This window comes from Podarcis gaigeae, assembly GCF_964106915.1.
Source record: "Podarcis gaigeae genome assembly, chromosome: 16".
Lineage (NCBI taxonomy): Eukaryota > Metazoa > Chordata > Lepidosauria > Squamata > Lacertidae > Podarcis > Podarcis gaigeae.
Window position 1 is genome coordinate 38,789,234 of NC_139693.1, and position 14,772 is coordinate 38,804,005.

Below are 14,772 nucleotides of genomic sequence, written 5' to 3' on the forward strand. Positions count from 1 at the left end.
GCGCTCCGCGGCAACACGGAAGTAACGAAGCGCATTACTTCCGGGTTTCACCACTCGCGCATGCGCAGACACTCAAAATGACGTCACACACGGAAGCGGCAAAATGCGACCCGCAGACGTGCCGTCACGTCTTACATTCCATTCAGGATGTGAACGGGGCTCCGGAACAAGTCCCGTTCGCATCCCGAGGTACCACTGTATTCTGAATGTTTTTCCAAGAACCATAAGCCCCCTCACTGCCTTGAGAAGCTCCTGATCTAAATCAAGGTGGTCCAACACGAGGCCTGGCCCTGAGGCCTTTTCAGAAGTCCTTGGCAACATTTGATGTCCACCCCTGGCCCTTGCACTGCCTTTCCAAAACCAGATAAGGAAGCCCTGGGCTTTGGGAAGGAGGCGTGAGGGCTGTGACGGGTCTTAGAGTTCTCTTTCCTCCTTCCCAAAGCCTAGTTAGCGTTTCCCCAGCTTGGTATGAGAAGTTGGGCCGCCCTGAACTAAGTGATGACGGTGTGAGAGAACAATGAAGAGCAGGAAGGAGTGGGATGTGCATTGCTAATGGCCCTGGCATGTGGAAATGCAGGTACACATGGCTAGGTTCCATTCTGGCTGCGGGTGAGGCCCAAGGGCTTCACGGCAGAGCTGAGCTTCAAGTAGGATTTGATGGATGAAGGAAACATGAGGCCACATGTAGGGATTGGGGAGAAGGCAGGTGGTAGCAAGCCGGGTGAGCAGAGCCACTTAAGGAAGCCTGGAGAGTCCACAATGTATTTTTCCTGCTGCGGACATCATGCTCTGCCATATCCAGGGCTTTTTTTCTGGGGGTACACATACCCCTAAACATTTTGTGAATCTTTGTACTTTTGTCCCTTTACTATATTTATTTTTCCTGATTTGAACTATGAAATGGTGATTTTCTTGAGTCACAATAAGACTACCCCTAAACATTTTTTAAGGGGGAAAAAAAACACTGGCCATATCAATGATCCAGCCAACTGCATCTCACAGCATTATAGCAGTCTGTAGAGGTACTCCACTTGCGGTGGAGCACTTCCTTTGCATGCAAAAGGCTGCAGGTGGGATCCCCAGCAACTCCAGGTTAGGGCTGGAAAGGCTCCCTGTCTGAAACCCTGGAGAGCCACTGCCAGTCTGTGTTGGCAATATAGAGCTAAACGAACTGATGCCCCTGCTTAGTATAAGAGCTTCATACGTTCCTTGAAGCAATCAGAACATTGGCCTCTGGATGTAAATGCTCAAGGTGCAAATATGGGTTTGGAACAAACTCTGCTTTGCAGTTTTGTCTTGGATCTAGCCACTCCCTCCTGCACACCAGTCTGTGTCAAAAACTACTTTTGGATCTCCTCTTGGTCCCCTCATGACAGAGAGGGGAGGTCACTGTTAAAGAAACACACACAACACTTGCATAGATGCAACTAGCTGCACAGTTTTTTTGGATTCTGGCCCAAAGGGTTTTTGAGTTAAGGATGTGTTTCAGCCTCTCTGTGGTCTGCCCTCTGTGTTGAGGGTTCTGGCAGCAAGCTTTTCTCTGACCAGAAGGCACCACAATATCCTTGGCTCCTTGCCTTCCGGAGAAAGAGAGAGAGAGAGAGAGAGAGCGCGCGAGAGAGAGAGAGAGAGCGCGAGCGCACTTGCTGAATTTCTCAGATCTGCAGCAGGAAGCAAATGATGAACTGGGGCTCAGTTAAAAGGCACAGAGGCCCTGTGTGTTACCATATCCATAGCCCCTCTGCAAGTCAAAGAACCATTTAGGGAAGGGTTTATTGTAGTCTTTGGTTGTACTTCTGTGTTGCAGATGCAGAAAAATGATTAGTACTTTCCAGTGAATCAGGCTATGTTGAGAAACTGCACAATCACACACCTAGAATTATGCACTATGTCCCTTCCTCTTTGGTAGACACTCATCTCTCCACGGCGTAGGTTTCCTTCTTGGGAGTGGAGGTGGCCAGAACCTGACTGGAGCACCTGAGTGCACAGTTAGTCAGTCATATCGCCATTTGGATGATCCTTTTTTAAAAGTAAAGTAGGGATACCCAGCCATTTTTGGGTCCAAGAGCCACATTCATAATTGGCCCACCTTCTGGGGGCCATATGCTAGACCCACACTCTCACGCATGTGTGAGCGTTGGGGAGCTGGGCTGGGCTGAGAGGTTTAAAACTTTCTGTGTACCTCAGTGTCATACTGATTACAGTGGTACTTCGGGTTACATACGCTTCAGGTTACATACGCTTCAGGTTACAGACTCCGCTAACCCAGAAATATTACCTCAGGTTAAGAACTTTGCTTCAGGATGAGAACAGAAATCGTGCTCTGGCGGAGCAGCGGCAGCAGGAGGCCCCATTAGCTAAAGTGGTGCTTCAGGTTAAGAACAGTTTCAGGTTAAGAACGGACCTCCGGAACGAATTAAGTACTTAACCCGAGGTACCACTGTATTATTTTTCCTTTTTGCTGCTGCCAAAATCAGTGTGAGAGCCAGAAAAATTTCCTTGAATGGCCAGATCAGTCAGCCTTGGTGCAAACGGTTTGGAGTGGGAGAAGCCATTGGGTTTATTTTGTGATAAACCCCTAACTTGTAACTCTTGGTAGATTGCCTAAGAAGTGGTCCTATCTAGCTAGACCACTGGCCCATTAGCTCAGTAATCTCACACTGACTGGCAGCAGCTCTCCAGAGATTCAGACAAGGAAGTCTGTGCCTGGGGATGTCAGGGACTGAACTTGGGTCCTTCTGCATGCAAAGCAGATCCTTTAGCACTGAACTACGGCCCCTTCCTCTGTGTCCTTCCTGTGTGGCAATTTGTGGTCGTTGGCCCTGTACAAAGGTGGCACACGCCAGCTGGAACAGGCCCTGGTTTGGGTTTCAGTCCAGCCTATAAGTGGGGTCAAGTTCTGTTTTCTGTTTCTTCTTTTAAAGAAAATGTAATTGATTGGCTGGGGTTTTGTTGTTGTTGTTACAACTATTGTTATTTGCTAATTTTATTCCTGTTTTTCATAATTATTTATTGCATTTTGATTAGACCTTTTTCAAAGAAAATTGCTTTGCATCCTTGATACCCATAGATCATTTTTCAAATACGTATTTCCCAGGATTGCACATTAGTACCTTAAACTGTAGCACTTTATTTTTTAATAATAAGAATAATTAATAGAGAATGTGCATATTTCAACAAATAGGCAGGGTTCTCTCTGTGAGCAGAGAAAGCCTATTTTGCCCCCTGCCCTGCACCCTCCAGCCCATGGATCTTGCTCTTCACACATTGCTTCTGTTCTCATTCTCTTTCTTTCTCTCTCAGGTGACATTATTTCCCGGCTGACGTCGGACACGACGATTGTGAGTGACCTGGTGTCGCAGAACATCAACATCTTCCTGCGCAATATGGTCAAGGCCACGGGGGTGATAGTTTTCATGTTCAGCCTCTCGTGGCAGCTCTCCCTGGTAACCTTCATGGGATTCCCCATAATCATGCTCATGTCAGATCTTTACGGGAAGTACTACAAGGTTAGTGTTACCTGTAGCTTTTAAGCCTGACCCCAGAGCTCATTCTCAGAGCTTGTCTGTCTGTTTGCCTGTGGGTGCTCTGTTTTGGGGACACAAACACATCGAAAGCTGCCCTTCTACCAAGTCAGACCATTGCTCCATCTACCTCAGTACACTGACCGGCAGTGGCTCTCCAGGATTTCAGACAGGGAACATTCCCAGCCCCACCTAGAGATGCTAGGGATTGAACCTGAGACCTTTGGCATGCAAAACAGATACTTTAACCACTGAGCTAATATCCTTTCCCACAGCAAATTTGGTGTGTCCTGAGCAATCTCCTGGCAAAGACTGTTCTGAGCAGTTTCTGAGAACTGTCCTATTTTCACACACCATCTCTTGAGTGCCTCTCTCTCATATATTTTTTGTTCCATTTTTAACCACAAAAACTAATCATCAAAAGAAAAGAAAACATTAAAAAATAAGAGGCATGAGCATTCTTCTGAATTCGAAAAGGCTAATAATGCGTGGATTTCTGATTTTGTTCTCCAATATTGCACATACAATTTTGGTCCTATATTCCAAGCCCATGCCCCTTGTTTTCTTGGCTGCTCTAATACCATCCTAAAAAGGAGCTGCAGAGAAGCAACAGAGATGTACAGGGCTGCTGTTCATAAAATTCTGAAGGAGGAAGGTTTTGCAGAGGTCCTGTGGGGATTTTTATTTTATTTCTTGGCCTTGGCAGCGCTGTTGCCCAGTTGCCTGCCTTGTCCTCCCTGCGGAATGGGATTGCAGCCTCTCTTGCCAAAGCAAGTGGGGAAGAGGCATAGGCAGTTGCAGGTTGTCTTACTTTCTCAGATGACTTGAAAAGAAATTAGAGCTGTCTCTAGAGAGGAAGTCCTAGGGCTGTGTCTTTCGGGGCAGGGGGACTCACTTACAAAGATTATACATACGTTCTCTCTGTAGTAATGCTGCCGCATTTTCATGGCAGGCTCTCTCCCCCAGCCATCTCCTTTGAAAAGGAGAGCATAACGGCCGAGTGTGTGTTGTAAGGTGAGGATAACAATATTGGCCAACCCTCCCTAGGGTCCTCCATCTCCAACTCTCTGAGCTTCTCCCAGGGTCTGACCATGTCCTCCATATACATGGGGCTCAGGACAGTAAGGATTCAAGAGACTGTATTATTATTATTATTATTATTATTATTATTATTATTATTATTTATTTCCTGCCCATCCAGCTGGGTTTCCCCAGCCACTCTGGGCAGCCTCCGGCACATATCCATGTGAAGTACACTGAACTTTAACAAAACAAACATCGCGTGAATCCTAAAGGTTGCTGTTTAACGATAGATTGTAAGCTCTCTGGAAAGCCACCCAGCTTTTGATGCTGCCATCATCACTACTATTATTTCCTGCAAAAGCACATCACCTATTTGTGGAAAACCTTTTGTATGCTTTCTTTTAAATCCGGGACCATCTGTTTCATGACAAGTTTCCACCCCTCCCCTCCTGCCTTGCCCGCAGGAGCTGGGATTGAAGGGATTGTGTCCTTTCTCTTTTTTGCCAATTTGTTTTTATTGATATTCCAATTTTTACCAAATCAGCCACAAATTAAAACAAATTTAATACAATTTCCCCAAAAATTGGTTTCTGGCCACTCCATTTTGATGCGTCCAAGGTTTCCTCTTGTTGCTGCTTTATTTTCCTAGTTGTTTCTGGTACAGGGGGATTGTTCTCTTGCGTGTGATTTGTTCATTCTACCTCTCCTCTCGCTGCCATAACTTGTAATACCAGCTGGGACATCTGCTCACCTGGCTAATCTTTTGTCCTTTGCGAGTGGCTGACCTTGCCTGCTTGCCTCAGTGTGAGTCTTTGCTGCCTGAGGTCATTGGCTGCTGGATGGAGTGCTTAAGTCTGCAAATGTGCATTTCCTGTTCTGCCTCGTCCTTCATGCTTCCCCAGCTTGGCTCCCACTGCAAAGGCAAGGGGGGGCTGTCCCATGGAGCGCCACACAATCTCAGTAAGGCTCTGCTTGAGTCACTGAATGCCTGGCTCTCAGCCAACAGAAGTTTCTTGGCTCTCATGCTGCAAGATTAATGCTACTCAGCACTGAGGGGAACAGGGCAGGAGGGGTTGCTACATCCTGGTCTGTGGGGTATGCATAGTTTATTGGCCTTTTGTTGGGGGGCGGTGTTAGGGATGGAGGAGAAATTTGCTTGTCTTTGTATCTTAATGAGAAACTACCTAATCTTCACTTCTCAAACCAATACTAGTACCAGAACACAGCTAGCCTTTGGAATTTGCAGTTTCCCCAATTTGGAGATGCTTTAGTCTAACCAAACAATGTGCACAGAGATGCCTATGCATGGGAAAAGGGTGCATAAAAGTAAAAAGAACCTAGAAAAAAGTCATTATCTTTGGGGAAATTGCTTGCAAAAATGTGTATATTAGTCAAAACTGCATACAAAAATGTGTTTGTTATGAGAAATTAGCACTAATCTGTCAATTTTAATGATATTTTTTTCCAATATCTGCTCCAAAAACAATTGCTGCAGAAATGTGGAGAACCCAATTTAAGCCTAGAAAAAATAGAATCAAAAATAGAATTCATCCATCCCTTCTCTCTGTATGAATACAGATATATCAACATGTATTCATTCTCTCTCTCTATATATAAGTTTTGTTCTATTTTTAACTACAAAACTAATCACAGAAAGTAAAACATTAAAAAAATCTGAGCACTTTATAGTGTCTTCATGCTCATGCATTTTATCATCTGAATTCAAAAAGGCTGGTGGTGTGTGGATTCCTGATTTTGTTCTCTAGTATTGCATGTGCAATACCAACCCAAAAAGGAGCTGCAGAGAAGCGACAGAGATGTACAGTGCTGCTGTTCATAAAATTCTGAAGGAGGAAGCCTTGCAGAAGTCCCATGGGGATTTTTATTTTATTTCTTGGCCTTGATGGATTTACCTGCTGAGCAGATGACAAGAGGGATGGGAAACCCGTGACCCTCCAGATGTTTCTGGACTATACAACCTCCCACCCCTAACCATTGGCTACGCTTGTTGATGGGTGTTTAAGTCCAACGAAGTCTGGAGTGTACAAGGTTGGGAAAGGTTGTCTCAAGATATGCTCTGCAGGCCCTGCTCTGGGTGCCTCAGTTTACACAGGCAGCAACGGGGATGAGCAGAGGGGAGAAGTTCTGCTTGGTGGTGGCTTATATAATACAGTTCCCTGATATAGTGGTAGCATTCAGAATCAGCAGGAGCACAAAGCCAAACTGTGATGTCTATATCTATGCTCACATATTTGTAAGGGGCTGCCAAACCAGGATATTAACCTGTATAGTTTGGTGTGTTCTTGTTGTTATGCCTGAATTCACTAGCCATGATTATGGTTGCTGCCAAACCTCAATATGGATTTACTGGTTTTCATTCTGAAATTGTATCAGTTGTTCACGGTTTATATGAATATGGTTGTAAGTGACCTTGGAGGTTTTTAGTAACCTGAGGAGGAGGAGGAGGAGGAGGAGGAGGAGGAGGAGGAGGAGGAGAAGTAGTTCAGTTGCCAGGACTTGTTGGGGTCTCCCAAATTCTGAAAGTCTGGGAAACCCTTAAGTAGGCTCATTCCATTTCTTGGTTATGGGACAGCCCTACCTCTCTGTGTCCACCGTTTAGAAACTCTCCAAAGAGGTCCAGAATGCTTTGGCAAAAGCCAACAACACCGCTGAGGAAACCATATCAGCCATGAAGACTGTCCGCAGCTTTGCCAACGAGGAAGTGGAGGCGAACGTCTATTCGGACAAACTGCAGCAAGTCTACAAACTCAACAAAAAAGAAGCCATGGCTTACACCTACTATGTGTGGTCCAGTGGGGTAGGTGGAAACTCCTTCCCCCCTGCTTCTTTGTAGGTTACTGTCTTCACCTTCATTGTCGTCAGGTTTACCTGTCCCTTTAACATGGGTGGGTTCTGTGCAAACATCTTAAAGACTGACAAATGTATCATGGCAGAAACTTTCATCCATGTCAGCAGATGCATGGTGATGATAATTGTTTCTGTTAAAAATGTGTGTGTGCGTGCGTGCGTGCATGCATGCATGCATGCATGTGAAGTTGTGTGAGACCCTGTCAGGGATATATATATATATATATATATATATATATATATACACACACACACACACACACACACACACATATATATTGTTTCATATAGAGAGAGTAGGGCTGGGCAAAGTTAGATTTTCAACAGTGTGATTTATCACCAGCCAGACATTGCAGATTGGCAATATACCATGATGTTGAAACAAGCTGCATTGGCCCCAGCCGGCTAGACACAGGTTGACGCTGCTGCAGCTCTCGCCACCAGAGCTCGAGCCCTTGTACGCTAGGGCCAATGCAGCTGGCCCAGGCCGCTGCTCAGCTGGCGGCAGGAGGGCTCCCCCCAGCCCAGTTGAGTCAGCCCCAACTCCTCAGCAGCATCAGGCTTCGTGCAGCTGGGGTGTAGAAGAAGCCTCCCCCACACCAGCTGATCCAATGCTGCTGAGGCGTCAGGGATGCTCATTTGGGTGGGGCAGTTTCACAGAGCCCCTACCTCACTGTCAGCTTGGGAAGCTAGCACTGGATTGGGGGCTCTGTTAAATACTTGGCTGAAGGGAATGGCAACCAGGCATCCTTTGGCTGAGCAGTTTAAAGATGTGGAGGGAGGAACAAGTCGTATCAGCACCTCGATGATACAGCTTGTTTCTCCCTCTGTGCTATATGAGGGCAGACCACAAAGTCAGTTTCATTCAGCAGTATATTTCAAGCGAAACTGCCATTCTTGCGGGTCCCTCTGCTAGCAACAACCCCTGGATGAAGTTGCACTGCTAGCAGAGGGACTCAGGCGTGTGGCGGTTTCATCAGCGATGTACCGTTGAGTGAAACCAACATTGTCCAGTCCTGGGCAAAATACATACCAGTCCTGGGCAAAATACAGTGGTACCTCGGGTTACATACGCTTCAGGTTACATACGCTTCAGGTTACAGACTCCGTTAACCCAGAAATAGTGCTTCAGGTTAAGAACTTTGCTTCAGGATGAGAACAGAAATCGTGTGGCAGCAGCAGGAGGCCCCATTAGCTAAAGTGGTGCTTCAGGTTAAGTACAGTTTCAAGTTAAGTATGGACCTCCAGAACGAATTAAGTACTTAACCTGAGGTACCACTGTATCGATATATCGCCCAGGCCTAATATAGAGAGTGTGTGATTTACACGCCACCCCAATCCCCTTTCAGCAGTGCCAGAGGCTTCAGGGGTTCCAGGCCCTCACCCAGGCCTGTGTTTCCTTTGGGAATAAGGCACAGCACAGTGTGTGGTATCTTCATGTTATTTGGTTTATTTACACACATATGCAACCTGAAGCTAGATGAAGGGATTGCAGAGCATCCACACATCATGTCCTGCTCCCCCTCTGCTTGCCAAACCTCCCCAGAAATCCTAACCACTTTGGTCTCTGCCCACCAATGCACAACTGAGAGAGGGGCCCCTCTCCTCCTTGTCTGGCAGTCTTTGCTCTCTATATATGGTTTCCTTGATGGGCTGTCACGGGCACTGGCGGACGAATGTGGGGGTGGGGGGCAGTCCACCCCAGGTGCCATACCAGGGGGTGACATCATAGCTACCCCCACCCCCTGGGACGCTCGCCACTTACTGCACGCCCTGGAACACACGCTGCTTACCGTGCACCCCCAACATGTACCGCGCCCCCTGAGAAATGTGCCACCTGCTGCATACCCCCCCAATGCGTGCCACGCCCCCTGGGATGTGTTCCAGCCACACCCCCGGATGTACGCCACTCCTGGTGCTGGAGCAGGTCTCTCCGCCACTGGTCACGGGTGTTTGTTTCTTAATGGCTTACCCTCAGCTAGACCTGCCAGACTGGTTCATTAACATAAACTGCATCCAGCCGTGTTTCACACAGTTTAATCAAACCTTGATTAATTCTAACTTTTACTAAACCCAAGAATTATTGGTGACTTACACCCACAAAACTCTGGCACCCCAACACATAACAATATATATTTGTTGCATGATTACGACAATTAAGTGTTTAAAAATATTTATATTGTTAGCAGACAAGCGTGTGTGTGCATAAATGCCCCCCTCCTAACGTAGGATAACATTTCACGCATCTGATAAGGTGGATTCTGGTCCATGAAATTTATTATTTTTATACTACCGTACTTCATTTGTGAATCTCTTCTCATGAGGCATCCCAAAGTGATTTACAATACAGTAAAATCATAGATAGAACAGCTGCATATATAAAAATATTTGTGTGCGTGTGTATGAAAATTAGAACAATACCATACATAAAGTCAATTCAAGTCCAGTGCAACTGGGAGTTAGGTATCAGTCTTGCAATATTTACAATGAAGACCAAACTCTGCTCTAGGGAGGAGGGAAATGCTGTTTTGTGATATCGCAAGCACCAGGCCACAGGTGCTGTGCACAGCTGGTTCCTGCTACTACATACTAGCCTGTCCCTGAGTTTGATCCTGGCCTGGATATTTATATACAGCACAGTGGATGTCTTCCTTCGATACTGTTGTACTCCCTGCATGTTTTGTTGCCAAAAGACCACTCATCCAGTCCTTATTCCTGCATTTAGCTGTTCATGAATCTTAATGCTTTACACGCTATCAGTTGTGTACCAAACATGTCACTAACTTCTCCTCTTCCTGGTATAGTGCATTTCTGCTCAGACCAATGCTATGCCCACTGCCCTCTATCCTCTCACTGCTTCAGTTTGTTCCTTGCCTTCATCTTGCCTACACCAACCCAAACATGATTGCCATTTAAGGTGAAACCTCAGTTTCTTGAACCCAGGAGATACTCTTGTCTCCTGTTTTTGAATCTGGATTCTGTGCTCGGTTTCAGCTAACACTCCTCATTGTTCAAGTCAGCATTTTGTACTACGGAGGCCACCTGGTGATCACTGACCAGATGACCAGTGGGAACCTGATATCCTTCATTATTTATGAATTTGTCCTTGGAGACTGCATGGAGGTAAGTTTCACCCATCTGAAAGCATCTATGTCCCAGTCTTAAGAGAGCTAAAGTAACTGATCTCTGTGGAGTTTCTTTCTTATCAGGGTCTTCAGCATTCTCCCACGAACTGTGTTTGTTTTCCAGTCTTATGTGGGGCTTCAGCCTAGCCTGAGCTTCGGGTATATAGTTATATCTTCATAAATGTACTAGCAGATTATCTATTCTACCACTGCTGTCAGAGGCAGTATGCCTCTGAATGCCAGTTGCTGGCAACTGAAAGTGGGGACAGTGCTGTTGAGCTCGGGTCCAGCTTTGGGGCTTGCCCTAGGCATCTGGCTGTCTACTGTGAGAAATAGGATGCTGAATTAGATGGGCCATATGTGCAGTCATGCATTTGATGAAGAAGGATCTAGGTGCAACCAAATTTATTTAATTTAAATTATAATTTAAAATTGATACTCTTGACCCACAACTCTCAGCATCCCTGACCATTGGCCATGGTGGCTGGGACTGATAAGAGCTGGAGTCCAGCAACTACTTAGCTAGCTTCAAACATACACAAAATAATTATTTTTTAAGGATTAAACATGATGGCTTAAGTAAGTAAGAAGAGCCCTGCTGAAGATCCTTAATAGTCCAGCTTCTCACAGTGGCTTCTACTGTGGAGGAGAGGGTGAGATGAGCCACAGTGCCTCTCCACTGGTGCGCTAAAATACTATCTCGTAAAACTTCCAAGTTAGATAAAAGGCGAAAGAAGGGAAGAAGGATCCAGCACGAAAGATCCAATGCTCAGGTGCCCTGAGCCACACACATCCTGGGCTGCCGTCACCCTCTAACAATGCCCATTACTGAAGGTGTGTCCAAAACTGAGTGAGGCAACTTGAGTAAATGTCAGCATTGACCATGCCTTCCTGGCTTAACCACTTGGGACAGCCTCTTGGGACAGCCTTCTTTTAATTCTGAATGAACCTTCTCACAGCATGACGACTTATTTGCAAAACATCTTTTCAAAAGCAGGAAATGTTCCTGATTTGTTCCCTCCTTGTTGTAATGTAAGAGGTTCTTAGAATTGTAATGTCCTCCACTTCTTTTATTTTTTTAGTCTATTGGTTCAGTCTACAGTGGGCTGATGCAAGGTGTTGGAGCTGCCGAGAAAGTATTTGAGTTCATAGACCGCAAGCCGAGCATGGTGCACGATGGCACTCTGGCCCCCAACCAGCTAGAAGGCAAAGTGGAGTTCAGGAATGTCACCTTTGCTTACCGCACTCGACCTGCAACCCAGGTCTTGCAGGTAAGCTTCTCACACCTGCCTTGTTGCTGAACATTTGGCTTTGGTGGCCATGGATAGCCAGTTTCTAATAGTTACTTTAAAGACTTTGGCAGTGGGAAGGGAAGATAAAATACATATATTATAAACAAAGAACAAAGTGGCACTGCCATGGTCAGGGATGATGGGAATTGTAGTCCAAAACATATGGCGAGCAGCAGGTTGGGGAAAGGCTGAAATAACCCCTATTGGTCATGCAGAGACATCCTTTTGCTTTACAGAATGTCTCCTTCACGCTTCATCCTGGGAAAGTGACTGCGCTGGTGGGGCCCTCAGGCAGCGGGAAGAGCTCCTGTGTCAGCATCATGGAAAACTTCTACCCACTTGAAGATGGGCAAGTCCTGCTGGATGGACAGCCTATTAACATGTACGAGCACAAGTACCTGCACTCAGTGGTACGACTCGCTGGTAACCGTATTCTAGCTCTTAAATGGCCTTGGGCAAGGCTGAGCCAATTCTGTTGAAGAGCAGACTTGAGCTTCCTGAAAATATTACTTTACTTTCAAGAAGAGAAAGGAGAGTTTCTAGTCCTTATGACTGTGAAAATAGGTTTGAAACTTCAGAAACTGAACAAGCTTTTGGAGGTAGTGCCCTGTGTACCTCTTCCCTACATTTTGCAAAACCGGAAGACATTATGGAAAATAATATAATTTATACAGGTTGCAGAACTGATTAAATTGAATGAACCTGCTCAGAATCTCTCCCTCTTACCTTTCAAACATGAAAGTACTGTGTAGCTATTAGCCATTGAGCATCCCACTCTGCAGTAGTGTTTGGTGAGGAAGTGCAGTGCAGGGGCTAATGACAGATATTTTCAAAAGGAGGCTGTAAGAGGCTGTATTACTCACACAGGACAATGAAGTCATGTAATTAATGCTTGGAATTCGCTCTGCTTAACAACGGATGCCTTCACAAGCAAGGATAGTCATTTAAGCTGACTCTTCTTCCTCCCTTCCGTCCCTCCTCCCTTTCTCTATGCAGATATCTCTGGTGAGCCAAGAACCTGTCCTTTTCGCTCGCTCTATTGCAGAAAATATCTCCTATGGCTTGGCCTCTGTCCCTTATGAGTCAGTCGTTCATGCTGCCCAAAAGGCCAACGCCCACACGTTTATCACGGAATTACAGGATGGCTACCACACAGGTATTGAAACTCTGCTTATCTGTGTCTTCAAGAAATCAGCAGCTGAGCCCAGATTCATACTTACTTGCAAGTGATAGTCATCTTGTGGGATGGAGGAGGAGATGGAGGCTTCTTTGCTTCTTGTGTGCAGAGCTCCTAGACGCCCTAAAACAAGTGTGTGCTCCTGTATTTTCCCCCTCTCAAACTGTGCCATACACACACATGCATATTTTGGTCTTATATTTAACCACTTGTTTAAAAATACTCACTTTTATTTAATCAAAAGCATGATTAAATAGCATATTAATATAAAGAAACAAGACAGTACAGAGGAAACAAGACATTCACATGAAAACTGAAATTACACACACAAAACAAATGAAAAAGGTTCAGGTTATATTTAAGCAGATTATATTTAAGCAAAGATATGCTGGAGAATCCTTGTGGTTACTGACAGAGGGAATCAGTACTAATACAAGGCCTTCCCACTACCCCAGTCATAAGAGTAGTGGGTAAGGGTTTGGTGTGGGGTTTTTTAATCCATCCCCTCACAGCACATTAATATGTCCTGGTAAGGGCAGAGGTGGGGAAGCTCCAGCCCAGTCTTGGCCCACCAGGGGTTCACGTTGACCTGTGAGGCCACTTTCCCTTACCCTCACCACTTGTGACATCATGTGATAGGTGGGAGGACGAGGTTAAATCCTGCACTGGCTTTGCACCCTTGGTTTCAGCAGGAAACAGGCACACAGCCACAACAGTAGTATTTAGCGCACACTCATCAACTGATTAGTGGGGGTTAAACCCCACTCAGATTGGCAGGATTCCATGCAGACCCTTTCCTGAACGACTTGCCCTCACCATGTTGTCAGATGCAAGGTGTTTTGAAATCCCAAAGTTGGAACTTTGCAACAAAGAGTTTTCCCCTTAATTTAACAGGGGATGTGCAATGGAATCCCCTGTTAAATTAGGGGGGGGACGACGACTTTATTTTAGCAATGTTTTGCAAGGTGCTTTGAAGTTCCAACTTTGGGACTTCAAACCACTTGCACCCGATGCCACTGAGAGGGCAGCTCTACCCAGCTGTCAAATTTGACCCACAAGGCTGATCCTGATAAGCATGTGGTCCATGAAGCAAAAAAGGTTCCCCGCTGCTGCCTTACAGCAAGCCTATGAGGTCTGTCAGTTTTATTTTCACGTTGCAGATGGTGGAGGGTGGGCTGAGAGTGAGAAATGTGGCTTGCATAAGACCTCCCTGCTGACTTCTCAGCACCTTTTAACCTAGGGCTTCCTTGTCTGTCTTAGCCCACCCTTCTCCTTTAGATTTAACGCTGATTCCTCCCTTTCCTTTGAACCAACAGAAGCTGGTGAAAAGGGAACCCAGCTTTCTGGAGGTCAGAAGCAGAGAGTGGCTATTGCGAGAGCCTTAATCAGAAACCCGCCAATCCTGATACTGGACGAAGCCACAAGTGCCCTGGATGCAGAGAGTGAACATGCGGTGAGCATGATTGTTTGGAGGGAGTGTTCTGGTTCAGGCATAGCATTAGGGTGCCAATTACACAGTTTTAAGGGCTTGCCATACTGTGCTACCACGATGGACCCATGTTGCCCACTGTTGACTGGCAGCAGCTGTCCAGGAATTCAGGCTGAGGTCTTTCTCAGCCCTGCCTGTTAATGCCAAGGACTGACCCTCAGGCCTTCTTTGCAACATCTGGTGGTTTGCCATTGAGCTATAGCCCCCTCCTTAGAGGGAGGGAGGAATCCGGCTGCAAACATTGAGCCAGGGCAAATTCAAAGCAAAAAATACA

At 46.0% G+C, this 14,772-nt stretch overlaps 1 protein-coding gene across 8 annotated transcripts in view; it reads left to right on the forward strand.

Annotated features, from left to right (window-relative positions):
* ABCB9 (ATP binding cassette subfamily B member 9) overlaps positions 1-14,772 on the forward strand; it is a 32,693-nt gene that overhangs the window by 15,259 nt on the left and 2,662 nt on the right. For all 8 annotated transcript variants that reach the window (XM_083717143.1, XM_083717141.1, XM_083717144.1 and 5 more), the window contains 7 exons: positions 3,304-3,509; positions 7,168-7,365; positions 10,410-10,538; positions 11,623-11,811; positions 12,069-12,242; positions 12,829-12,988; positions 14,326-14,462. In XM_083717143.1, the coding sequence (XP_083573269.1) occupies positions 3,304-3,509; positions 7,168-7,365; positions 10,410-10,538; positions 11,623-11,811; positions 12,069-12,242; positions 12,829-12,988; positions 14,326-14,462 (1,193 nt within the window). The remainder of the gene's footprint in view (positions 1-3,303; positions 3,510-7,167; positions 7,366-10,409; positions 10,539-11,622; positions 11,812-12,068; positions 12,243-12,828; positions 12,989-14,325; positions 14,463-14,772) is intronic.